This window comes from Solea solea, chromosome 11, assembly GCF_958295425.1.
Source record: "Solea solea chromosome 11, fSolSol10.1, whole genome shotgun sequence".
Lineage (NCBI taxonomy): Eukaryota > Metazoa > Chordata > Actinopteri > Pleuronectiformes > Soleidae > Solea > Solea solea.
The window spans coordinates 25,339,636-25,366,239 of record NC_081144.1 but is presented as its reverse complement, the minus strand read 5'-3'; the positions used below and the strand labels follow the sequence as shown (position 1 = coordinate 25,366,239).

At 39.6% G+C, this 26,604-nt stretch overlaps 1 protein-coding gene and 1 long non-coding RNA gene across 8 annotated transcripts in view; one reads left to right on the top strand and one right to left on the bottom strand.

Annotated features, from left to right (window-relative positions):
* LOC131468105 (acetyl-coenzyme A synthetase, cytoplasmic-like) overlaps positions 1-11,319 on the bottom strand; it is a 32,011-nt gene extending 20,692 nt beyond the window's left edge. The window contains exons 1-10 of one of the 7 annotated variants that reach the window (XM_058641993.1): positions 10,541-11,319; positions 9,072-9,267; positions 5,804-5,895; positions 5,587-5,690; positions 5,433-5,505; positions 4,213-4,288; positions 3,113-3,257; positions 2,928-2,960; positions 895-1,032; positions 18-188 (exon numbers count right to left, since the gene is read on the bottom strand). In XM_058641993.1, coding sequence (XP_058497976.1) covers positions 18-188; positions 895-1,032; positions 2,928-2,960; positions 3,113-3,257; positions 4,213-4,288; positions 5,433-5,505; positions 5,587-5,690; positions 5,804-5,895; positions 9,072-9,267; positions 10,541-10,667 — 1,155 coding nt within the window. In that variant the 5' untranslated portion in view covers positions 10,668-11,319. The remainder of the gene's footprint in view (positions 1-17; positions 189-894; positions 1,033-2,927; positions 2,961-3,112; positions 3,258-4,212; positions 4,289-5,432; positions 5,506-5,586; positions 5,691-5,803; positions 5,896-9,071; positions 9,268-10,540) is intronic. The other 6 variants (XM_058641992.1, XM_058641994.1, XM_058641996.1 and 3 more) reach the window with 6 other exon arrangements.
* Positions 11,320-11,358: 39 nt separating this feature from the next.
* On the top strand, positions 11,359-13,422 carry LOC131468108 (uncharacterized). The gene is made up of 3 exons (XR_009241675.1): positions 11,359-11,682; positions 12,297-12,437; positions 12,888-13,422. It is a non-coding gene; the product is annotated as an uncharacterized LOC131468108 (long non-coding RNA).
* Positions 13,423-26,604: the final 13,182 nt, after the last annotated feature.

The window sequence follows — 26,604 nt, the reverse complement described above, 5'->3', positions numbered from 1 at the left end:
ACAGTCCCTGAACTCACCAGCACGCTGGTGGCTCCGTTGGCGAGCGGGCCGTACGTGATGTACGAGTGTCCGGTGATCCAGCCGATGTCGGCCGTGCACCAGTACACGTCGTCCGGCTGGTAGTCGAACACCAGTTTGAAGGTGGCGGCGGCGTAGACCATGTAACCACTGACGGTGTGAAGAACACCCTGAAGAAGAAGAAATAATTCAATTTCTGTGGAAAAAACTTTACATATAAAGACAACCATATCTCCTATTTATTTAACAATTTACTATAAATAAACAATTTATCAGTTTGAGTAATTTTAGAAATAATTAAAACCAGTTTGTGTGATTTTTCAGCTTCTGAAAAGTGAATATTTCCCTATTTTTTCGCTCCACATAAAGAAATCCTTAAAACTGAATCATCATGAAGATAAGATGATTCCTTTACTTGTTCCGCAGTGGGGAAATTTACATTGTTACAGCGGCAAAGACAGTAAAAATAAAGATAATAAATAATAAACATGCATAAGCAAAAATGTACAATATATAAAGATATTAACACTAAGACTATAAAACGAATTACAAAAGAATATACATTATAGACAGTTTGCAGTATGGACTTGATATTTACAGTATAAATAAACAAAGGTTGAACATGGGAAATCGACTGAGAGCAGCGCTTGTTGTACAGTCTAAAGACGTCTTTACTGCCCACCTTGTACTGTCCCTCTCCTGACCAGACTAGATGCTCATTGAGTCGTTTGATTTTGAAAGCCCGGGCTTAGCGGACTATCGCGGTCACGTCTTGTGGGGTTTGTGCAGAAAATCGCTAGGTTTTATAACCGATTATACATTTATGTCGGAATTTGTTCAATGTTCGTGAACAGAGACGCACAAAAACGTACAAACCTTCGGTTTGCCGGTGGAGCCGCTCGTGTAGAGGATGAACAGCGGATCTTCAGACTGGCACCACTCCGGTTCACACTTGTCTGAGGCCCCGCCCACCAGAGTGAGCCAACACAAGTCCACCTCGGGGTTCCACGGAACCTGGTGCGACAAAAAATATAAAGAAACGCACACACAAAATACAAACAAAGTCAAAGTCTGCATGCGCTTAAAAAAAAACGTCCCTAGGATCTAAAGCACAAAAAAGTCGAATAGTTAGTTCAGTGAAAAGAGAGAAGAGGAAAAGTTACAAACTTCAGTTGTAACTTATTCCATTTGTTGATCAGAGCTCAGTCACTTCCTGTCCGACAGGCTGGCTCAGTCACTTCCTGTCCGACAGGCTGGGCCACCATGAAGCTGGCTATGGGCCACGTGTGGCCCACCAGCCACCATTTGAATGGCTGGTTGAACTGCATCTACTGTATCCATAATATTAACCAGTATGTCATATGTAAGCATATCTAGCAGGGTGTGAATCACAGGTTACCTCGCGATACAACAATTCTGTGATAATCAATCGCGATATCTCATGATTGGAGATGTGAAGTAATGGCGCTCAGTGAGTGAAACTGGCAGGGACTGTTTACTCTAATGCGCCTTAATCTGTGAATTAAAATATGGATATTTGGCCTGGCGTATGGATTATCTTGTCACACGAGGAAGGATGACGACGACATGTCACCAAATTTATATTTTGAGCCGCCCCTAAAGTGAGTGATTGAGCTCTGTTCACACAGTCACAGACCTGCAGTCGTTCACAAAGCTGCTCTCATGCTTTAAAGAGGAACCCACACAGATCTGTTAAACATGACGACACACAGGAAGCGCTTCATGTACGACCAAAACGTTTCCTTGTCACTCAGATTAAACAGCTGATGTGAGAGAGAGAGAGAGAGAGAGAGACAGAGACAGAGACAGAGACAGAGAGCAAACACCAGGCTTCACTAAACCTAAATACAAGCAGAGAAGAATCAGGACAGAAAGAATCAGGAGTCTCTGTCTTTAAAATGAAGCAAAACAAACATCTGTGTAACTATATATAACAAAATAAAATAGACATGTGGTGTTAACATCACAGGGCTGCAACTGAGAATGTGAAAGATCAAAATATGCAGCTTAATTAATAGTGAAAATAATCAATACTACTTAGTTCTTGCTCAGTTTTAAGTGAAGGTTCAAAGCCTCCTGAGTCTTTCTCCTGAATTTTGGAATATCTCCTGAGTTCACAACAAACAGAGTGTTAATACAAATCCACAGAATTTACATTTTATTCTGATGAGTTCAGACACTCCAGGGGAAAAAACACAAGGAACATGAGTGAAACTTCCTGATGTTTAACTTCTGCAGGTATGATGTGTGTGTGGTTGTATGAGGTCCACGTGTGTGGATAAATACAGTCAGTGTGATAAATACAGACGCTCTGAGAAGCAGCCAAGGATTTTCTTTGATTTTCTCTATGGACTTTGGTGTGGGAGAGTGAGTGGTTTACAAACTTCAGTTTCTTGTCTAACAGCGACGACAAACATATGCTTAAGATATCGTAGACTTAAAGCTGATGCAGATTTTATTATTAGAGCATTTTGTTAACTTGCTAAGATCTTGTTTTTTTCTGATGTTTCCCGGGCTGCTTCTCTCACCACTACAGTACGTAACATACCGACTACTTTTTATTATATGTCATTATTATTATTATTATTATTATTATTATTATTATTAATATAATAATAAGTAGAAATGTCTATGTGCGTTTGTCATGTTCCCCACATGCTGTCTGAATTGTCAACCATCAGGAATAAAAACTGCTGTGTGGTAAAAACAACAACTACCTCTTCAAATGCATTTCTAAAAAAGTTTAAACCAGAAATTAAGTTGTTTCTTTCTTTCTTTCCTTTTTTACCTTTTTTAAAACAGCAGTAAGGCTGAAATTCTGCTTCAGAAAGCAACAAAACCAAAGGTGTTATGGGGGATTAAGTGGAGGGAGAAGGTGATGAAAGTACCTGCGGAACAGGGCGCGTTCTCTGTTTCTCCTGCTGGACAAAAGCGAAGGAATGAGGAGGAGGAGTAGGGAGAAGTTAATCAGGGAGAACCAAAATGGACCCAAAGAGGTTTAGGGACATTGTTTAGAAAATAAAAGACTGATTGAATAAATGCGATGGGATGATAAAACTATGGCAGTACAAACATCATCAAAGCGTTGGTGTTGTTGTTTGTTGTTCACCTGCAGGCCAGGACAAGTTCGTTTGGCTGGAGGAGACTGAGACCCTGGAGACGTGTCGTCTCCTTTGGACAAATGCTTCAGCATGATGCACTTGTTCACTGGAAAACCCCTGCAAAAAAGGGCAGATTTTCAGGGTTCCCACACCTTGGTCAACACCAAATTCAAGGACTTTTCCAGGAACAATTCCTTCAAATTCAAGGACTGAATGTGCAGACACAGCTTAAGATGGGAGGGGACACTTTTCAGAGATCTGGAGTTCGCATTTTCCAGGCATCACGTTGCCATTCGCTCTCTCTTGTGTAATGTCACTCGCTCATGTGGTGTTGTAACAAAAAAAAGAAAAAAAAAAAAGATTAGATTAGATTTGTCTAACCTAATCTAAACAAGGGCACATTAGCGGCGGGAGACATTTACCTAAACATCAACTTAATTTCTTCATTGCACAAAACTACTTCCAAGGGCCTTGACATGTTTTTTTTATTCACAATCTCTCAGGGATTCCAAAGACCTGTGAGAACCCGTTTTTTTATTAAGCTTCAATCATAAATGACATTAAAAGGTCAACCACTTTTTTAAAGGCTGGGCTATAAAATAAAGGCACAAAAAAGCCTATTTATTTGTCGATAACCGACTGAGCTACCATTTCCAAAAACTGAACACCAGACAGACTATCTATGCCAGATTTTTACCCTAATTGAACAGTTTCAGAGTCATTGTGATGGATACTCCACTGCCCCCTGCTGTCTGTTAGCAGAATACCAGCCTCACAAGATCAGCGCAGCCTCTGAATCAGGAGGTCTCACAAACAAACATGAATTGCTTCACGGTACCGGCGATAAGATCAAGGCAGACATGCCGTTATTTTATTTTAGTTTGTTGAAAAAGAAGAAAAATGTTGTCTGAGGAAAAGGAAACGACTGTCTGACCGAGCGAGGGGTCAAACACCAGGAGAACATCTGCCTTTTTCTGCTTTAAGGACTAAAATTTGAGCTGTGGTTGTGCTAATTAAGGTTAGTCTGTCCACATGGAAGTGTGTGTGTGTGCGTATGTGTGTGTGGACTTACTTGTCTCTGCATTTCTGCAGCGCTTCATCAGATAAGAGCTTCAAGTTGATCAGCTTATCTCCACGATAGAAACCATCTGAGAGAGCACAGAAGAGACAGAGCGTCTGCATAACTAACATATACATACATACGTCAATATTCACTCTGAACAAAATCAGACAGCCATCACACTGCACATGACTGTAACTGTTGTTCTTTTAACCACGTGTCCCATTTGACTGTTTTTACCTTGTGAGTTTGAAAGTGTCTCGGGTGTCGAATGTGTCATATTTTATTGTTGCAGCCGTGTCAAAGGAAGATTTCTGTCACTGATTGGGGACTGACAATAAACTTTATCTATCGAGTCTATCTTCTCTGTCTATAAGAGAAACACTGATATCACATACACGACGGTCAAAAACAACAGATTTAAGCAGTTGATAAAAGTACTTGACCCTCGTTACCTCGCTATTTTCTAGTTTCTGTGATTTTTCAGCTTCTTAAATGTGAATATTTTCTAGTTTCTGTGATTTTTCAGCTTCTTAAATGTGAATATTTTCTAGTCTCTGTGATTTTTCAGCTTCTTAAATGTGAATATTTTCAAGTCTTTGTGATTTTTCAGGTTCTTAAATGTGAATATTTCTAGTCTTTGTGATTTTTCAGCTTCTTAAATGTGAATATTTCTAGTCTTTGTGATTTTTCAGCTTCTTAAATGTGAATATTTTCTATTTTCTGTGATTTTTCAGCTTCTTAAATGTGAATATTTTCTGGTTTCTTTGCTCTATAAACAAAGCAATCATTAAAACTGAATAATTTTGTTTGTTGACCAGGCATGTACTCAAAAATGTTTGCCCCATCTTTACATTTCCCTTCAGAGTAAAGTGGAACCTTTAAGCTTGATGTGATTTATATCCTGATATATATATATCGAAATCGAACGACATAAAAAGTATATCGCAATGCAAATTTTTTTCCAAAGAAATGTTATTAAGTGACTCTTAAAAAGAATTTTGTCACTTTTATAACCAGGAGAAGTTGATGGGCAGCAGGTGAAAATAGGGATGGGACTTTTTTTGCCAAAACGACGACAATCGACACAAGCTCACCTCGACAAAAATTTTCGTGGAAAAAAGAAAAAAGGTTGAAATGTCAGGGGGGAAAATACAAGGTTTTTTGTTTTCTTGTGTTTAAACTGTGTGTGTGTGTGTGATGAAGTCGCACAGCAAACATGTGATACTAACCTGCTGTGATGAGCAGAGAACACTGAGAGTCCATGATCCTCTCACACAGAGACTCAGCAGAGAAACCTGCAAACTGGAGACACACAGACACACAACTGTTTTTAAATACATACACAAACACATAAATACGCCACATTTCACCGGCATAACTTACCACGATGGAGTGAACGGCTCCGATGCGGACGCAGGCCAACATGGCGACCACCAGTTCGACCACCATGGGCATGTAAATGGACACACGGTCACCCTTCTTTACGCCTGCAGATGAGATGAGACGTGTGAGGGACAAAGACAGACGGCAACAGAACTTCTCAATGACACAGACGCAGGAGAAGAGATCATCTTCAGCTGCGATGAAGGTGGTTCTTTACCCTGAGACTTGAGGACGTTGGCAAACTGACAGACTTTCTGCAGCAGCTCTCTGTAGGTGACTATCAACTCATCACCGGGCTCGTTGCCTTCCCTAAGAAATAAAGAAACAAATGTGAACATTAAGGGTGGGAATCACAGTACCTCATGATACATGGTCACCGATACCAATAATATCACGATACAACGATTCCGTCATAATCGATGCAGTGTAAGACAACCAAAGAGCGATACATGACGTATATATATATATATATATATATATATATATATATATATATATATATATATATATACACACACACACACACACACATATATATATATATACACATATACATATATATACACACACACACAGGTTCTGTGTCCCAGAGATGAACGTGCTTTGGTCCGAAATGTGCATATCAACCCAAGAACAAAAGCCAAAGACATTGTGAAGATGCTGGCTGAAGCTGGTAAGAGTGTGTCATTATCCACAGTGAAACGAGTACTGTACCGAAAGCCAGATTACAGTTTGCAAATGCACACAGGGACAAAGAACTTAATTTTTGGAGACATGTCCTGTGGTCTGACGAAACAAAAATCAAACTGTCATAATGACCATTGTTACGTTTGGAGGAAAAGGCGGAAGCTTGCAAGCCTGAGAACACCATCCCAACTGTGAAATATGGGGGGGGGCAGCACCATGTTGTGGGGTTGTTTTGCTGCAGGAGAGACTGGTGCACTGCACAAAATAGATGGCATCATGAGGAAAGAACATTATGTGGAAATACTGAAGCAACATCTCAAGACATCAGCCAGGAAGTTGAAGCTTGGGCACAAATGGGTCTTCCAAATGGACAATGACCCGAAGCATACTGCTTCTGAATCAGTCTGGACATTGCAACCAAGGATGAACCAGACTTGTGCAAGTCCAAAATTCTCTTCCTGATTTATTTTGACTTTCACATGATGTTACACAAAGTGTGTGTTCAGGTGTGCCTTAAAATACATCCACAGGTGTGTCTCTAATTAACTCAAATGTTGCCAATAAACATATCAGAAGCTTCCAAAGACATGACATCTTCATTTGGGCTTTCCCAAATTGTTTAAAGGCATAATAATCTTAGTGTATGTAAACTTCTGACTTTGAAGAAAGTAATAAAACATTGTCTAAAAAAAAATCCTTCTCTCATTATTCTGCCATTTAGCAAATAGAAATAATTTTGGTAATCTAACGGACCTAAAACAGGAAAAGTGATTGTCTGATTTCATGTCAGACAGTGAGAAAAAAAGCATACGTGTCTTTTTATATAGTGTATGTAAACTTCTGGTTTCAACTGTACAAACATACATGTATAAAGAAAATTAGATGAACAAAAGGAATAGTTTAGAAAATATTTAACAGCTAACCGTACATTCTTGTATGGTTACAGAGAAGTATCCAGCAGGGGGCAGCAGAAGAAACAGCGTTATATTCCAGCTAGCTCAGATTTAGCATATCTGGTTTAGCAGCTAATCCATGTTGATGTACTAGTTAAACGGTCTACCAGCATAGATCCAATACCAGCCTCATTACTGACTTTATTTAGTCCATGGGCTTAAATGTGTGGCTTCAATAGTTCAGGTTTTTAGGTCATGTGACCGTGCATGTAGGGGGCGGGGCCTCAGCCGTGCACCTGTGATTGCGGTTTTCCCATTTTGAGAAATCCCTGGAATTTTGCAACAGGGGTTGTGAAATTTGACTCGTTTCGACTTTCCCCATTTTCACAACAGACCCACCGTCCCGGGGCGATTGAGAAACTGTGTGTTTGCCAATGCATCGTTCAATGTCACAACACACACACACACACAGCCAATCTGCTGGAGTACCAGCATTAAATTAACAACGTTATCTTGAGAGTGGACGGAGAAGTGGATTAGCTTTGACAGGTCTGTCTCTGCAGATAATTAAATGTTCCTGTAAATGGACGCTGTCCTCCTCCCCCTCCCCCTCTCTCTCTCTCTGTCAGCATCACAGTCTCCAGACTGGAAGAAACCACTGACAGAGGCAGAGAGGAGACTCAGGCAGGGGCTGAAGCTGTGTCCCAAACCCAGTGTATAAATATAAATGATTGACTGTGTGCAATAAAGCTGCAACTGAGTCAGAGAAGAAACATTTACATTTTGTGTGGTTGGCTTTGAGGCAGGAGGAGGAGGAGAAGGAGGACGACGACGAGGGTTGGGTCATAAATATTGTGACATTTCTTAATAACGGTGCAGGCAAGAGGCTTTTCTTCATGTTGTTAAGACAGAAAAAGAAATTGTCAGATGAGAAGAGTTTAAGGAACAGTCATTATCAGTGCTGACAGCACCGTGAGCACCCCCTGCTGCTGAGGAGCAGCCCGAAACATGGAGGATCACAGATTTTAGCTTAAAAAAAGTCTCTGCTGAAAAAAAATCGACGTCTTTTCTCATTGTTAGACAGACTTTTCCAACAGGAAACAGAAGTTTGTAAACCACTCACTCTCCCACACCAAAGTCAGAAAAACAGTGATTTTAGCTCACGGGGACACAGGAGCTGCTGGTCTACTGCTGCCTCGTGTGGACACTTTTTTTCACTGAGTTCAATCTGAACGGAAGATTTCAAACACTTCAGTCACTGAATAAGGCTTTTGAACTTAGGAGTTGTTGATCCACTGCTGCCTCCTTCACTGTGTGCTGTGATGTTAAAATAACTGGTTTTCTCTGTGGACTTTGGTGAGGGAGAGTGTGAGGTTTACAAACTTCAGTTTGTGACATCATTAATTGTAATAAAAAGTCACTAAATGTCAGCTTTTCACAAACTTGGAAAAAATTACAGTCAGTCACACACACGCACACCCACACACGCACGATAACTGAACCACTTCAGTTAATGAAATGTCTTCTCCCTGCTGCACAAAGAAGGAAGTTTTGCAAACGTAAATCATGATGTAGAATTTGTTTTTGGCTGGAACCCAGGGGGTGTGTGTGTGTGTGTGTGTGTGTGTGTGTGTGTGTGTGTGTGTGTGTGCGCGTGTGTGTGTACATTGCTGAGAAAGCCTGTCTGTCAGGTCTCTGTGACCCAGTTTGGCACTGATGGACGAGGAGAGCTACATTCACAGAATAACTGGCACGACGATAAAGGTCTGACCTTCAGAATCACTTCCAGCGTGATATCTGAGCTGTGAGTGAGTGAGTGCATGCTCTGATCACCTCCAAAGTTCTTAAAACAGGAAAAACACTGTGATAAAACTGTTGCAGTGGACATGAGAGTCTGATACTGACCAGTAGAAGGCCACTTTCTCCCCAAGCTTCTTCTCGTGGACGTTGTGGTCCAGGAGGTTGTAGCAGATGTTGGTGGAGGCTCCTTCCATACACTTGATGTAGATTTTCCCTTTGGTCACATCAAAGTTGTAGTCGAGGAACGGACCCGTGTGTTTGGTCTTCCAGTAGAAGTCTTTGGTAATGTCTTCCCAGAATTCTGCAGGATGCAATTCATGTTTTCATAAATGTGTCCACAGTCACAGATTGACAAAGGGGAGCTAAAGGGTGCTGCACATTCACGACTAGTACACTAGTACACATATAAACACTGTTTATATGTAAACATATAAACAGTGTAAATAAAATACTATTCAAATACCCAATGGTGTTTTTTGTTGAATATAAACCTTTTGGACATTTTATGTAACAAGACATTTGAGAATTTGAGAGTCATTTCCAGGTTTGACAAACATTGATCAACATTTTATGGAGCAAGAACTCATTAATTCATCGAGATCAATAATCAACATTATGAAAATAATCATTAGTTGCAGCCCTCAACTTCTACCGTCTAGTCTTGACCCGCCAAATAAAGGGATATTCACCATGTCTTACATTTTAAATCATTTGTTTTAAAATTATTTAAAACAAATAAAAGATTCAAATATCTGTAACAGATTAAACTTGATATGTACTGACTTCCCGACAGAGCCCATAAACTTTGATCGTCTTAATAAAGTCTCCGTTAATAAATAACTTTCTTCATTCAAGGTAAAAATAAAACCAACTCAGCGAGGGGTCAAGTTTCCTGATTTACTGTGACGTTCAATTACTTTGGTCCGAAGGCCTATAGATCCGTGTGTGTGTTTGTGTGTGTGTGTGTTTGGCTCCTCCAGTGCACACCCCCTAACTAACAATTGTTTTCATAAGGCTGATTATTTTCTCGACTATTTGGTTGGTCGATAAAACTTGATAAATGTTTGTCAAACCTGGAAATGACAATGTTCTCCAGTGTCTTGTTTTGACCATAAACCAAAATGATTCAGTTTTTAATGATTTGTTCTTATATGGAGTAGAGCTGCAACGATTAATGGATTACTACTAAATGAATCTATAACAATTTTTTACAATCAATAAATTAAAACCAGTTTGTTTGATTTTTCAGCTTCTTAAATGTGAATATTTTCTGGTTTATTTGCTCCATATACAAAAAAAGAAATGATTAAAACTGAATCATTTTGGTTTGTGGACAAAACAAGACATTTGAGAACATCATCATTTGCAGGGTGACAGTGTCTCTGTATGTGTCCCAGTGATGGACTGGTGAACTGTCCTAAGTGTGACCCCGTGTTTCGCCCCATGTCAGCTGAGATTGGCACAGCGCCCACTGTGACACTCACGTGGAGGATAAAGTGAGAAAGACAGACAGACAGAGAGAAGGACACAGACAGACAAACAGGTGAATTGCAGGTGGAACACCTGTGTCTTACCGTCTGGACTCTCCACGGACTTCAGGTAGAGCTCCTTGTATTTATCGAAGCTGCAGACGTGGGCCGTCTTCTTCAGGTCCTCGGACCCGTGGAAGACGTCCTCCTGCGGGACTTTGTCTGGAATCATGTCCGACACTGTCCTCTGTCCCGCTCTGAGCAGCAGCACAATTAACAACAATCAATGCGCGGAGCTAGTAGGATGCTAGCAGCGAAGCTCATTCACACTTCCTGTTTTGTTTGTATGTTTGTTTTGTAATGTCCGTTTTTTTTGTTTGTTTTTTCGTGGTTGTACAGAGTTGGAGTAAAGTTGTCCTCTGAAGCTCCGTCTCTGTTTGTGGTGTTCACTCCTGCGCGCGCACAATGTATCCTGCTAAGCTAACAGGCTAACCTAGCTCACTACAATACAATAGATATAATACAGAGGAGAAGAACGAGAGCAACGAACCTCTGCGCATAGGCGAAGCTTTTCTCTTTTACACTATTTGGAGGTGTTTTCCTTTCATTTATTAAAATTAAAAAGTCGTTTTTGTTCAGTTTCCGCTTCCTGTCCCCGCTCTGGCTGAATCCACTGTCCCTCCTCCTCCTTCTCTTCTTCTTCTTCTTCTTCTACTACTTCTTCTTTTTTTCCTCCGAGCTCGATTCCGTTTGCCTGTGAACAGCAGCCAATCAGAACTCACGTTGCGTTCACGTACTGTGATTGAGCTCGAAATTCACAGCACTCACACCGCCAGGTGCGATAAATCCATCACCGTGTTGCATTCAAGTGCCGGAAAGGAAGGTTTATGGAATGGAATGTTTGAGAAGGGTCTAGCTGCAGACCCGCAGACCACTCAACGACACACCTATCCACTCAACGAAACACCCCTCCACTCAACGAAACACCCCTTTACTCAACGAAACGAGAAGGGTCTAGCTGCAGACCCGCAGACCACTCAACGAAACGCCCCTTTACTCAACGAAACGCCCCTTTACTCAAAGAAACGCCCCTTTACTCAACGAAACACCCCCTCACACTACCCGACACTCTGATTGGCTCTCAAGAGACTGCGTCTGAAACGTGATGAAGTTTACGTTGACCGAGTATGAAGAGAGAACCCGAAAAAGTAACACGGTTAAAACACGGGAAAATAACGGAGGAAAAGGTAAGAATGGATAAAAAACACATTAAGATATTGAACACTGGATGAATAGTCATTATTTGTATCCATTAAATCAATTAAGTGCGGTTTATTAACCAGTAATGTCTGCATGCTGTAACGATAGCGATTGTAACAGCAAGCAAGACGCAGCGATTTTCTCCCTTTTTTTCCCTCTTTTTCCTTTTTTTCTTTTATTTATATGTACAGGTTATAACATTGACAATATAACCTTGTCTAATTTTCAACCAAGAAACGTATAAGATAAACTATATGATCTCTATATATTAGTATTTATCTGTTTTTTAATCTTTAAATGACTCTGAGAAGTTGCACACAGCTTTGCTCATTTGAAAACGTGTGACCTCAGTTCTACAATTGTTAAGATAAAAGATTTGATGATGAATAATATTTTTCATGTTTAGAAATTAGAAGTTCTGTTGAATCACGGTCAACAGTGTCATTTGATTTGATTTATTTCAGTTAGCCTGCATATATTTTAGGACAGGGAAAGTCTTAAAGGCAAATGCAGTCCAGTTTATGTCTACTTCATTCTGGATTAAAAATGTTCCCATGTTAAAAATACAAAATACAATTTTATTTTACATTTTCTCTTATAGAGCAATACTAAGTTTAGTGAAGGAGCAGGCCCTGAGCTGAGAAGATGCGACTCGGACACTGATCTGCACAAAAAAAGGGGAGCTATGCAAAGCTTGTGGCTCATCTGCAGGGACACCAAAGGTCAATGGTGGAGTACGGTGGTAAGTCCTAAATTATCAAATATTTTTTCATTTCAACCCTGAAAGGCTGTAATTTCCCCATGAGCCTTATGTATTATGAAATGTGATGTTATTTCTGTTTGTCCTGACCATGGATAACTGTGAGCATCAAACTATTCAACTCATCCATTTGAGTATCAGAAACTCAAAATAAGTAAAGTAAAGTAAACTAATGCTGGAGCCATTTCATCTATGTGTACTGTACTTCATGTGTGTAGAATCTTAAGTCAATGTGTATTTTATTTTCACTCTTGTTGAGAATTTAGATATTGAGAAAAAGTTTCAAGATTCCTGTATTTTTATAGATGTCCCTGATAATAATGATTGTTCTCAGAAGTAATGTCACAATTTCCCTCTCGGACAGGGTTTAAAGAAATATTGTTTTGTGTGTTTCTTGAAACGTCTGAATCACTTTTCCTATCTGTCTTTTAGGATACAGTGTATACAGATGCCACCTTGACTGTGTGAAAAGCAGTCACTACCACTGTTGGTTTTGCACAACAATCATTGCGACCAAACAATATTTCATCAAGCATTTCATAACCTGCTGCAAGACAGCATCCACAGCAACTCCACAATCCACAGTGACCCTAGCACCTAGGGTCACTCCACCATCGTCAGCAACTCCGACAGCCACAGTGACCCCAACAGCCCCAGCAGCAGCCCATCGAAAAAAAATATTGTTGGCAAAGCACTCTAAAACAACATGCGGTTTTTGTAGCAAAACAGTGCTTAGAAAAAACCTCAAAACACACATTGAAAGGCAACACAAGGTGAAATCATTGGACATAACAGCAGATCACCACCTTAACTCTGTGTGTGTTGACAGGAGAAAATGTACCTGGGGTAGTAACCCTAGTAGGCCTATATTAAACACACCTTTTTGTAACAGACAGGTTGCCATGATGTTGAAAGTTTGCAAAAACAAATGAAATTATTCAAAACGTTACATTGTACAGAAGTGTGTTCACAGTGGAATTTGTGATACTATATTGTATAAACGTGATATTATATCACAAACGTGATATTATATTGTATAAACGTGATAATTATATCACATAAACGTGATATTATATTGTAAAAACGTGATAATTATGTCACATAAACGTGATATTGTATTGTATAAACGTGATAATTATGTCACATAAACGTGATATTATATTGTATAAACGTGATAATTATGTCACATAAACGTGATATTATATTGTATAAACGTGATAATTATATCACATAAACGTGATACTATATTGTATTGACGAGATAATTATATCACAAAAACATGATACTATATTGTATAAACGTGATAATTATATCACAAACGTGATATTATATTGTATAAACGTGATAATTATATCACAAACGTGATATTATATTGTAAAAACGTGATAATTATGTCACATAAACGTGATATTATATTGTATAAACGTGATAATTATATCACATAAACGTGATATTATATTGTATAAACGTGATAATTATATCACATAAACGTGATACTATATTGTATTGACGAGATAATTATATCACAAAAACATGATACTATATTGTATAAACGTGATAATTATATCACAAACGTGATATTATATTGTATAAACGTGATAATTATATCACATAAACGTGATATTATATTGTAAAAACGTGATAATTATGTCACATAAACGTGATATTATATTGTATAAACGTGATAATTATGTCACATAAACGTGATATTATATTGTATAAACGGGATAATTATATCACATAAACGTGATATTATATTGTATAAACGTGATACTATATTGTATTGACGAGATAATTATATCACAAAAACGTGATATTATATTGTATAAACGTGATAATTATATCACATAAACATGATATTATATTGTATAAACGTGATAATTATATCACAAAAACGTGATACTATATTGTGTAAACGTGATGTTCAAAGAACTTTTCCAATCGGCATTTATATATTTTAGCAGTTAGGCTATAACATTTCATACTTTACAAAGTGACATTAATTATTCACAAATTTCACAGAAAGTACATTTCTGTGTTCATAAAAGTCAACACGAGTATTTATTCTTCTCTATTCCTGTCGCACACCGGGATAAAAGTCTCTTGTCAACAAGTGTCTGTGAAATACGCGTGTGTAAATAAAGTTTCAAAAAAAGACGTTATCACGTTAGTAAACGTCATCACGTTTCAGACGCAGTCTCTTGAGACCCAATCAGAGTGTCGTGTAGTGTGAGGGGGTGTGTCGTTGAGTGTGAGGGGGTGTTTCGTTGATTAAAGGGGTGTTTCGTTGAGTGGAGGGGTGTGTCGTTGAGTGGTCTGCGGGTCTGCAGCTGGACCTACTTGGGAGAGTTTTACAGATCGAGCTATCTCTATATGTCAGCTGTTTCGTCTGTATTTTAAACGTTTGCCACCAGGGGGAAGCACAGGCTAACACTTTACTCAGTCTCTGCTCCATCAGTTTGATTTAATCTGATCTCCTCACTCACCAGTTTCTATTTTAAGACCAACTGTGAGTCTGTCTGTCTGTCTGTCTGTGAGCTCAGAGTGACTGTATCATATTCTATATGGAAGTGATATTTAAACATAGTATTACACATATTGTGTTGGGATTTATTCTTATTCTATTTATTTTATTTATACTTCTGGGACACATTTATAAATGCTTGCTTTTACAAAGAGATTATGGTGTTTGTGTATCCATATATATATATATATATATATATATATATATATATATATATATATACACACTCACACACACACACACTTTGTGTCACTTTGTAAACCACTCACTCTCCCACACCAAAGTCCATAAAGAAAATGGGTGATTTTAGCTCGCACGTACACAGGAGCTGCTGGTCTTCTGCTGCCTTGTGTGGTCATTTTGTGTTACTTAGTTAATCTGCTTGAACTTAGTGATGGAGGCAGCAGTGGATCAACAACTCCTGTGTGTGTGATGTTAAAATCACTGATTTTCTCCATGGGCTTTGGTGTGGGAGAGTGAGTGGTTTACAAACTTCAGTTTCCTGAAGTCTGTCTAACAGTGAGATAAAGACGTGAACGCGTTCTTAAAGAAATCATAGACTTGAGTTTGTGGAGATTTTATTTGATGAGTCATGTGTCAGGAGGCTAAAATCAGTTTTTGTTGACATACTTAAAGAAAAAAAACTGAACTATTGTACTGGTCAGTTTGTGTGTGTGAGGTGTTTGTTTATTCTGACCAGTGTTAGTGCTGTGAACATGTGTCTGTTCCTGTGTGTGTTTATATCAGCCTCCTATCTGTGTGTGTGTGTGTGTGTGTGTGTGTGTGAATCTCCAGTGAGCGGTGACTCAGCCCTTCCTGGTCGTCTCACTGTAACACCACTCCTCTCCACACCACACTGACGGACGATGACTCAGCGTGAGTGGTCATCTTGCTGTCCTGTCCTGACGGCCGTGACCCCCCCCCCCCCCCCCCCCGAGAGCAGAGAGTGGTTGTTCCAGCATTCGTGTGTGTGTCAGTGACCCAGAGAAGACATCACAAACGGCGCAGGGATGACTTAAACGGCCACAGCTGCGTTGCCACGGCAACAGGACATTTTAATGGAGGGACATTATGGGCTAGAGAGCAGGGTAATGACCGCTCAGGCTGTCGGAATGCCTTGATCTTATCACCATGGCGAGAGGGGATGCTCCCACTTTCTGATGGTCTAATAGCCCCCCCATACACACACACACACACACATACACACTCCCCTGCTGTAATAGAGAGAGGCCGCCCAGGCCACTGAGGTCACCCGGAAACACACACACACACACACACAGCCCTGAACAAAGTAACCATAACCACAACCAGTTAATGACTAACCCTAACCTTAACATAACCACAGTTCAAATCTTACTTAACCAGTTCTTCAGAAATGAGGTTCTACCTCACTAGGACCAGGTCTTGTTCCTCCATGGGAGAAGAGAGAACAGTAAGGTTAGTCACTCACTCACACATCACATGTCAGTCATCAACATTGTTTATTAAAACTGCAAATTACGTTCTTTAAACTGAAGTTTGTAAACCACTCACTCTCCCACACCAAACCTCATAGAGAAAATCAGGGATTTAAACATCACAGCACACAGGAGTTGTTGATCCTCTGCTGCCTCCATCACTAACATCAAATGTCTTATTTTTGTCTCCTGTGTCCCCGCGAGCTAAAATCACTGATTTTCTCTCTGGACTTTGGTGTGGGGGAGTGAGTGGTTTACAAACTTGAGTTTCCTGTGAGAAATGTGTCATATTAAGTCATAAAATGACAATGGCGTGTTCTGAATCCCTGATGACAGTGAGATAAAGATGTCAACATGTTTTCAACAAGAGCAAAATTCTAAAATAAATGTTAACTCCAATTAAAATTATTATTGTTTTTATTATGTTTATGTTATGTTAGAAATGAGGGAGTGTAAATAAAACGGACATAAAACTGTTCCCTGTACTGGTGTGGATCAGTGGTTCCCAAACTCTGGGTCGGGTTCCCACAAATAGGTCGTGGGAGAATGTTTTAGGGTCCCTAAAACAGATACAATACAGATATGGCTGTAAATTTAAAATCTTTCAAAAAAGCGGGTCCTTGTGTATAAAGTTTTGAAATCAGTGGGGAAGACGGTGTCAGACAGCCTCTCACACACACACACACACACACACAGCCTTGTGAATCTCACAGCACGGCCGAGTGTATACACAGACAAATCCCGTACATCGGTTTGAAAACCACAACAGTCGTCTTCTAATCTGTTTGTTTGAAATTTGTGATGAATCTGCAGGTTAACCTGCAGAAAACCAACACTGCACTTCTTATCCACGCCTGCTTCTCAGCACGACCGCTGGGATGCCAGCGGAGGAGTGTGTGTGTGTGTGTGTGTGTGTGTGTGTGTCTGTTACATCTTTATCTCACTCAATGAGTGAGTGGAGCTTGTCTTTCGGGCTATCTGTCCTCTCAGACACCCAATCTGTCTTTGTCTCACTCACACACACACACACACACACTGTGCTGTGAGCGCCGCCCTCAGACACAGACCTTCACTCTCAGTGAAAACACGGCAGAGGAACACAAGAATTAACTCATTTTAGCCTCTTAACAAAAGACCCAGCGAATAAAATCCATGTCAGTTTAAGTCTACGATCTCTACGTCACATGATCACGTCTTTATCTCACTGTTAGACAGACTTTTCCAACAGGAAACTGAAGTTTGTAAACCACTCACTCTCACACACCAAAGCCCATAGAGAAAATCAGTGATTTTTAATGACATGATGAAATCTAAATTTCCTGGTCAGTTTGCAAAGTGAAGCCTAAGACATGGGGCCACCAGGGGGCGCTTCAACTGAGCTTCTGCTCGATGATTGTTCTCATATGTTTCAGCTTCTTCTTCAACAGAACACGATGAGGAAAATACAGTAATATAACCACACTTAAAAACACCATGAACTATGCCTTTAAAGATGCTGAGCCTCTCTGTGAGGACAGGTGACACACACAGTGATTGTGAAGTGTTACACTGAGCTGGTTCAAGTGGTTTTTATCTCCAGACAGACGTGAGCGACACACACTCGTCCACACAGACGCCTCTGTCTGTCTGTCTGTCTCTCTCTCTCTCTCTCTCTCTGTCTCTCCACACCCCTGGACTCAGTCTCTCGCCCGTCCCGTGATGACATCCACATGGATGAAGATGCTGTGACCAAGCTGATATGTAAGCTGATACCAAGACCTGAAAAAACTGGACTTAAAGGTCCAGTGTGTGAGATTTAGAATAAGCCAAATATTCTTAAAGGTGACATTGAATGCTTGTATCGCACATATATGTTAGTTATGGAGGTCTACTTACATATATTAACTTGTTTTCATGGTCACATATATGTTAGTTATGGAGGTCTACTTACATATATTAACTTGTTTTCATGGTCACATATATGTTAGTTATGGAGGTCTACTTACATATATTAACTTGTTTTCATGGTCACATATATGTTAATTATGGAGGTCTACTTACATATATTAACTTGTTTTCATGGTCACATATATGTTAGTCATGGAGGTCTACTTACATATATTAACTAGTTTTCATGGTCACACATATATGTTAGTTATGGAGGTCTACTTACATATATTAACTTGTTTTCATGGTCACATATATGTTAGTTATGGAGGTCTACTTACATATATTAACTTGTTTTCATGGTCACATATATGTTAGTTATGGAGGTCTACTTACATATATTAACTTGTTTTCATGGTCACATATATGTTACTTATGGAGGTCTACTTACATATATTAACTTGTTTTCATGGTCACATATATGTTAGTCATGGAGGTCTACTTACGTATATTAACTTGTTTTCATGGTCACACATATATGTTAGTTATGGAGGTCTACTTACATATATTAACTTGTTTTCATGGTCACATATATGTTAGTTATGGAGGTCTACTTACATATATTAACTTGTTTTCATGGTCACATATATGTTAGTTATGGAGGTCTACTTACATATATTAACTTGTTTTCATGGTCACATATATGTTAATTATGGAGGTCTACTTACATATATTAACTTGTTTTCATGGTCACATATATGTTAGTCATGGAGGTCTACTTACATATATTAACTTGTTTTCATGGTCACACATATATGTTAGTTATGGAGGTCTACTTACATATATTAACTTGTTTTCATGGTCACATATATGTTAGTTATGGAGGTCTACTTACATATATTAACTTGTTTTCATGGTCACATATATGTTAGTTATGGAGGTCTACTTACATATATTAACTTGTTTTCATGGTCACATATATGTTACTTATGGAGGTCTACTTACATATATTAACTTGTTTTCATGGTCACATATATGTTAGTCATGGAGGTCTACTTACGTATATTAACTTGTTTTCATGGTCACACATATATGTTAGTTATGGAGGTCTACTTACATATATTAACTTGTTTTCATGGTCACATATATGTTAGTTATGGAGGTCTACTTACATATATTAACTTGTTTTCACGGTCACGTATATGTTAGTTATGGAGGTCTACTCACATATATTAACTTGTTTTCATGGTCACGTATATGTTAGTTATGGAGGTCTACTTACATATATTAACTTGTTTTCATGGTCACATATATGTTAGTTATGGAGGTCTACTTACATATATTAACTTGTTTTCACGGTCACATATATGTTAGTTATGGAGGTCTACTTACATATATTAACTTGTTTTCACGGTCACATATATGTTAGTTATGGAGGTCTACTTACATATATTAACTTGTTTTAATGGTCACATATATGTTAGTTATGGAGGTCTACTTACATATATTAACTTGTTTTCATGGTCACATATATGTTAGTTATGGAGGTCTACTTACATATATTAACTTGTTTTCATGGTCACATACGTATTAGTTATGGAGGTCTACTTAGATATATTAACTTGTTTTCATGGTCACGTATATGTTAGTTATGGAGGTCTACTTAGATATATTAACTTGTTTTCATGGTCACGTATATGTTAGTTATGGAGGTCTACTTAGATATATTAACTTGTTTTCATGGTCACGTATATGTTAGTTATGGAGGTCTACCAAGATATATTAACTTGTTTTCATGGTCACGTATATGTTAGTTATGGAGGTCTACTTAGATATATTAACTTGTTTTCATGGTCACGTATATGTTAGTTATGGAGGTCTACTTAGATATATTAACTTGTTTTCATGGTCACGTATATGTTAGTTATGGAGGTCTACTTACATATATTAACTTGTTTTCATGGTCACATATATGTTACTTATGGAGGTCTACTTACATATATTAACTTGTTTTCATGGTCACATATATGTTAGTTATGGAGGTCTTCTTACATATATTAACTTGTTTTCATGGTCACATATATGTTACTTATGGAGGTCTACTTACATATATTAACTTGTTTTCATGGTCACATATATGTTAGTTATGTAGGTCTACTTACATATATTAACTTGTTTTCATGGTCACATATATGTTACTTATGGAGGTCTACTTACGTATATTAACTTGTTTTCATGGTCACATATATGTTAGTCATGGAGGTCTACTTACGTATATTAACTTGTTTTCATGGTCACACATACTGTATATGTTAGTTATGGAGGTCTACTTACATATATTAACTTGTTTTCATGGTCACATATATGTTAGTTATGGAGGTCTACTTACATATATTAACTTGTTTTCACGGTCACGTATATGTTAGTTATGGAGGTCTACTTACATATATTAACTTGTTTTCATGGTCACGTATATGTTAGTTATGGAGGTCTACTCACATATATTAACTTGTTTTCATGGTCACGTATATGTTAGTTATGGAGGTCTACTTACATATATTAACTTGTTTTCATGGTCACATACATGTTAGTTATGGAGGTCTACTTACATATATTAACTTGTTTTCATGGTCACGTATATGTTAGTCATGGAGGTCTACTTACATATATTAACTTGTTTTCATGGTCACGTATATGTTAGTCATGGAGGTCTACTTACATATATTAACTTGTTTTCATGGTCACGTATATGTTAGTTATGGAGGTCTACTTACATATATTAACTTGTTTTCATAGTCACATATATATGTTAGTTATGGAGGTCTACTTACATATATTAACTTGTTTTCATGGTCACATATGTTAGATATGGAGGTCTACTTACATATATTAAATTGTTTTCATGGTTAAAAACCTCCTAATCGCTGCAAACGAGCCGATCAAAATATCTCCTCACTGACGCTCTCGTCAGCCGCGCTGTTTCAGACCAAAACCACACCCCCAGAACGTGGACTGTGTTGTGATTGGCCAGCCAACGAGAGCTTTCCCACTGTCCTGTGATTGGCCAGGTACCTGGAAGTGACGTAATAGATAGGCCAGCTCTCAGATACACAGCTCCCCCTCTGGCACGGTGGATGCTCTGCATCTCAGCAGCTACAACGAGAGTAGTTCTTCTTCTTCTGCGGTTGAATGTTCGCAACCGGATGTGCCCAGACTAGTGCCCGCACCAGGAGGCGCTACGGTGGCGAGAGGAGTGGTGAGGTTTACTGATGACATCATCAGCATACGGAAGTGTCGATCCGCTTCGCAGAGCCCAGGAAAACAATAAAAGCTTATTTTCTCAGCAGTGGCTGAACTGTTTGTTCTGAAACTTTAGGGTTTCATAAACGAGGTAATGACGCAGATACACACACAAACGCAGCGTTAATTGGAGCTTCTGGTCTATGTGGCCTTTAAATTCATTCAAATGTTCTTGTTTTAAGAGAAATGACCCGTCACTGCTGCGATGTTAAAATCACTGATTTTCTCTATGGGCCTTGGTGTGTGAGAGTGAGTGGTTTACAGACCTCAGTTTCCTGTTGGAAAAGTCTGTCTGACAGTGAGATAAAGACGTGAACGTGTTCTTAAGACATCGCAGACTTAAAGTGACTGAAGAAATCTCTGCCTTTAGATTCATGGGGGAGTGAATGTGTGGAAACATGAATAAAGTCAGAATTAAAGGTTCTATTCCAGAGAATTTTTGATTCACATAAACATTTGGCCAAGACACACAAACAGTGTTGACAGTGACGACGCGCTAACGTAAATACTTAATGTTAGAGGCAGATGAAGTGCGTCACAACGAGCTCGGAGACAAAAACGGGGGGAATTTTATTTATTTGTCGTTGGAGCGAGGAGCTCACGCTCAGCTGCACGCTCTCGTTTTATCTGTTGTTCTCAAATAAGAGGAACAAATATCGTTCTTATCATGTTGAGTGACTGTGACGGAGAGTTTATGTGTGTTTTTGTTTGTGGTTTTTGTCAGGAACAGTGTGTTGTTGTGAAGTGGAGACATGTTTGTTGATTTATTTGCATGGATTACATCTGAGCAGCAGCAGCAGGAGGAGCAGCAGCATCAGCAGCAGTTGTTGTTGTGTGCAGAGTCTCCGGCTCTCGCTGAAGTAAACAACTGTTGCCGCACGTTCTTGTGTGCGATAAACACATCGGACGGTTGTTTACGCTTGGATAGACTTTCCCCTCGTGCTCCGACACACGGGACGGAGACGGCGCTCAGAGCAGAAAACAGCACCGTCCTCACACACATGTGTGTCAGTGTGAGCGCCCCCTGCTGCTGAGAGCCAGCCTGACACACAGTGCACAGTTTACAGAAACTGTTAGAAAACCGACCAAAACCAGACTTTAAAAAAAACACACAAACATGTTTGTCTGATTGAATTGTTCTAAAATTAATTCCTCAAAGTTGAACTAAAACACTTTAATATTTTAAACTACCAGGTAAATTTAATCACTGTCAGGCTGAAATGTGACAAAACTGAGCAAAAATGAAGAAAGTTTGACTTAAAGGGGACATATTATCCAAAATCAACTTTTTAACCATTTCAATACTTATATTTGGGACACTGGAGGCCCTACCAGTCGCCAAAGTGTGGAAAAAGAATACTTAGTCCTTTTTTCGTGGTCCCCCTTAGTGTAAGTATAGGCGATAAAACACGCCATGTTGAATTCCCTGCGCTTATGACGGCAGCATGCGCATTTCACCGCGAATGTTACTACCCCACCAGTAAGTTTACTTCGAGAGCTCCACCTTAGCTCCACCTTAGCACCACCTTAGCTCCACCTTAGCTCCACCTTGTCCCTATAAAATGCGAGAGTGCAGTCGAGGGAGGAAGAGCGGTGTTATGTCAACGCGGAGGGACAAGTGTGCTGTTGGTGGCTGCACAGTGGAGCACAGTGTTTTACACAAACTTCCAGCCTCAGAGGATTTTATATATGAAGCTAATGTGCCGGATAAAGTCAGCAAACGTGTGTTTGTGTGTTCGCACCACTTCACATCAGACTGCGGCCAGCGGTCACCGTATTTAGTCAGCGACCGTATTTCACCGACGTACAAACACACACATTTTTAAGAAAAGGTCAAATAGAGGTCATAACTGACCATTCTGACACGTCCTAATTAAAGATATTTGTTCAGTACGTCCTTCATGACCGGAGCACAGACTCGGTCCGATACAGTCACATACAGCAGCTGGCGATCAGTGGTGGCGATCAGTGGTGCTGTTCCTAAGTGTATTTAACTGATTTACAGTTCGTCAGTGTTCGGCTCGATCCTTTTGTAGGACGTCTCTTCCTGTGACGGCACTCTCGCTGTTTTCTGCGCACGCTGCCATGTTGATATTGTCAGAGAACTAGTGGAGGGAGGGGGAGACGAATAGAGCTGTAAAGCGCTGTAACGAGGACAAATCAGAAACCCCCTGGAAGAAGTGGGTGTGTGTTTGCCTGTGTCTCATTTGCATATAAAGGGACCATGCACGAAAACCGAGCGTTCTGAAAGGGGCGGGTTTAGCAGGGTTATTGAACTGCTATGGTGCTTCATCCTTATGGTATTTTGACCAAAGCATGTCACTGACATGTTCATTAGGACACCAGGGAACTATTTTAATGGGGGAAATAGGGTATAATATGTCCACTTTAAAATCAGTCGTTCTTTCCTTAAATAAGATTTTCTTCTGTACAGCAGTAAAATATTAAATATAATATAATATAATCAAAAATAAGCCTAATTTCTGTGAAACTGTTCTTATTTATTGCCGAAAATTAAAAAATTGGCAAAGCAAATGTTGCACGATTCAAAGATAATCTAATTTTATATTAAAAAAAAAAATCGTACTTTGTCTTGGAGTATAATTCAAAACTATTAGAGTTGAATTATTCAGTGTTTAATATTTTCAGAAATAAGACAAATATTCTTACATTTATTTAGCAAAAATAATCTGCCTGCGACTTTAAGAAATTTTGCTTGACTAGAATATTTAAAACTAGCTCATAAATTTTAAATATTTATTCGTCTCTCTTTCCTTAAATGAGCTGAATTTAATCTGTGACTTTTGTTAAGCCTTATTTCAGGGAATTGTTGTTCTTCTTCTTATTCAGAGTATAATTTAAAACTATTAAAGTCAAATTATTCAACGTTTACCTTCAGCTGGACTTTGCACATGTCCTACAGTTGCTGTCCCCGACCTTTGACCTGGAAATAATCGAAGCTGGTAGAAGAAGAAGAAGACACACCAGCTTAATCAGAAACTGTCTGACACTGGCGAGCTGAAAGATGGCATATCACACACACACACACACACAGTGAACCGAGAGAGAAACACCTGAGCGCCTGCAGGTTTGAATGATCCTCAGTGTGTCACTGCCACAGAGGACAGAACTTGCCGTGCTGCTGCTGCATCCTTCTCCTCCTCCTCCTCCTCCTCCTCCTGCTGACAGTGTTTTGATGGAGCGCAGTCTGCTGGAGGTGTTACTGTAAAGATCCCACATGGGACGTGTGTCGACGTGTATGTGTTTATGAAATCATGGTGCACATGTATGTGCGCTGTGTGTACGCACACGCACACGCGGTTAAATCGCTGTTACACGTCACACGTGGTCTACAAACACTGGAACTGATGCACAGTCAGCGCCCCCTGCAGTCAGAGCCAGCCTCATCATCATTTTAGCTGCTGGTCCTCTGCTGCCTCGTGTGGTCACTCTGTGTCACTGAGGTCAATCTGAACAAAGGATTTCAAACAGTAAAGTGACAAAATAAGACGTTTGAAGTTAGTGATGGAGGCAGCAGAGGATCAACAGCTCCTGTGTGTGTGATGTTAAAATCACTGGTTTTCTCTATGGACTTTGGTGTGGGAGAGTGAGTGGTTTAACTACAAGCTAAATTGCTAAACTTTCTGCTCCTGAGAAACAAAAGTAAGACACTTACACTTACTATGCCCATGAAAAGTTTCCACTGTGGTGGTGACACATGTTGACAGCACATCTGTGACGTTGTCCGTCTCTGTCTCCGTCCTCCTCACGTCCTCAGCGAGGACACAGCACAGTAGCCTCAGTCGCTCCGTAAACAGTGGTAAACACAACGCGACGCCGGCGTGAAATGGAAGAATACAGCTGGTAAAAACGTTTACACAGAGCTGCCACGGGAACAATATCATTGCAGATTTTACAATAAAGTGCTGCTGTAACTAAAACAACAGCACAGGAATCTCATCTGTGTTTATGCTCTCGACCTCACACTCTGACGACAGAGATCATTCAATCAAGCCTAATTGAACTTTCCCACACTTTCACATTTGACTCTATTTTCACTCAATAAATGACACAAATCTGGAGACTTTCAACCAAATGCAGTAAAACAAATGTGATGGAATCAATGAGACATGTTAAAATCACTGATTTTCTCTCTGGACTTTGGTGCAGGAGAGTGAGTGGTTTACAAACTTGAGACAGTGAGATAAAGACGTGAACATGTCGTCGACTTAAAGAGTCACAGATCTGTTCAGCTCTGACCACGTGTCATGTGACGCAGTGTGTGTGTGTGTGTGTGTGTGTGTGTGTGTGACGACTCACTTCTATCGATCAGTGTCACTCAGGTATCACTGTTAGTGTTAGCATCAGTGTGTGTCAGCTGGTATCACTCACTGGTATCTATGTGTGTGAGGCCGACACTGTTTGACCCTGACCCTGTATCTCTGCTGTTTCCCACACCTCTGTCCGTGTGTGTCTGTCTGTGTGTGTGTGTGTGTGTGTGTGTCCGTGTGTGTCTGTGTGTGTGTGTATTACATTCCCTGGTATGTTGGTGGAATTTGGACTATTTTTCCAGGTCACCATTGTTTGTGCCTTGCGAGGTGTGTCTGTAAATTCCCACACAGGGAGGCAGATAAACACACTCACAGTGTCACACACACACACACTGACACACACTGACACACACTGACACACGCACATCTCGTCACATCGCGGCCCGCAACTCGTACAGTGAAGAGTCTGACCTTTGACCCTGATGCTCGTGGCTGTCTGTGACTCAGTGTGTGTCTGTGTGTGTGTCCGTGTGTGTGTGTGTCAGAATGAAAGAATGAGTGCCATCTAATGGTGAGACAGAAGAACGCGCTCCTCCTGCGCTCAGAACTCGTCATTGAACACAAAATCAAAAAGGTACAAAAAACAGCCCTTTTTAAAAAGACATTATAAAAACAAACACTTTTTCTTTCTAAATATATTGCGATTTTTGATGCTGAACTTAATCTGGAAA